This window comes from Monoraphidium neglectum (assembly GCF_000611645.1).
Source record: "Monoraphidium neglectum strain SAG 48.87 unplaced genomic scaffold scaffold06036, whole genome shotgun sequence".
Lineage (NCBI taxonomy): Eukaryota > Viridiplantae > Chlorophyta > Chlorophyceae > Sphaeropleales > Selenastraceae > Monoraphidium > Monoraphidium neglectum.
This window is the reverse complement of record NW_014007597.1, coordinates 1,763-3,012: the sequence shown is the minus strand read 5'-3', so window position 1 is coordinate 3,012 and position 1,250 is coordinate 1,763. Positions and strand designations below refer to the sequence as shown.

Sequence of the window (1,250 nt, the reverse complement as noted above, 5' to 3'; positions counted from 1 at the left end):
CCTGTTTGCAATGGCGGAGAGGCTTGGGGAGACGGACTCCTTTGCTGACGCGTACGAGCTGTCAGAGCTGCATGCGGTGGGCGGCGGGGGGCGGACAGGTCAAGCGAGCGTCTGGATGAGTGTGCCGCGCACGCGTGCATGCTTACTTGCCAAGCATGCGCATAAGCGCTAGTGTAGCAGCGTGCGAGTTCCAGATTTGGGGGTCCAAGCGGCGGAGAGTGCCGCACGTGCGACCCTCGGGGCCGAGGGGGGCCGGGGACGGGGAATTCCGCAGGCATCAACGACGAGACAAGCACCCTTGACGTCGTCCAGGAATATGCTACGCAGGACGCGTCGCCGCTGACCTTTGACGCTCTCGTGGCAAACCCGGCCTTACATAGGAGCAGCTGGGCCTCGCATGAGATCCATCAAGCCTTGCCCCCTCCCCCCCTCCCAATCCCGCACTCATACCGTCCCACACCCACACAAATTCTCAACTCGAGAAGCCGCCCGCACGCTGGCCCCCTAAACGTCCCGCGCTCCCCTTTAATTCATGTCCCTGACGCAACTTCATTCGCACCCGCGGCGGCGCCCTCACGCCAGGACACGGCCCTGCGGGTGGAGCAGCTCGAGCGGCAGCAGCGCGAGGCGGCGGCGAGCGGCCTGGCCGTGCGCAACGCGACCAACACGCCCTGGTGGTGGGGGCTGCTCGTCCTGGTCAAGGTGGGAGCGCGGCGCATGTTTCTCCGTTTTGGCGCCACACTGTGCCTGGTGCCAAAACCCACGTCACCCACCCCCACCCCGCAGTACCGCACCTTCTACAACTACACCGACACCGCGTTCCTGGGGGCGCGGCTGGCTGACAAGGTGTCCATGGGCATCACCATCATGTCCCTGTACTGGGGGATAGGTGGGCACACGCCATGGTTTAGGGTTTAGGGTGTACAGTGATCGTTTTACTCGCAAAATCACACCTCCTCGGACGCTGGGGGCGCGTGTGAGGCACTTGCTGAAGTGTCGGGGTGCCAAGGCGATTGCGATCGTGATCTGGGGTGATACCACCCGACCCGACTTAGTGCGGGCCGAAGGAAACGTGCCGGCCGGGCACAACCGGCGCGCTCAGGGTTTGCTCATCAAAGCACTGAACGGGCTTGGCGCTGCAAACGGGGAAGGAGAGTCCGGCTCCTGCCTCCGCAACCGCACCCTTCTGCAAACCCCAGGGTCACAAACCCTGCACACTCTCACCCCCCCCCCCTCCCCCCCCCCCCCCC

At 64.8% G+C, this 1,250-nt stretch overlaps 1 protein-coding gene across 1 annotated transcript in view; it reads left to right on the top strand.

The window, feature by feature from the left end:
* Nucleotides 1-155: 155 nt before the first annotated feature.
* Nucleotides 156-1,250, top strand: part of MNEG_16140 (ABC(ABCG) family transporter: multidrug) — a gene marked incomplete at both ends in the record, with an annotated part of 2,400 nt that continues 1,305 nt past the window's right edge. Inside the window, 3 exons of the mRNA XM_014035389.1 lie at nt 156-227; nt 583-702; nt 787-889. Of these exons, the coding sequence (XP_013890843.1) occupies nt 156-227; nt 583-702; nt 787-889 (295 nt within the window). The remainder of the gene's footprint in view (nt 228-582; nt 703-786; nt 890-1,250) is intronic.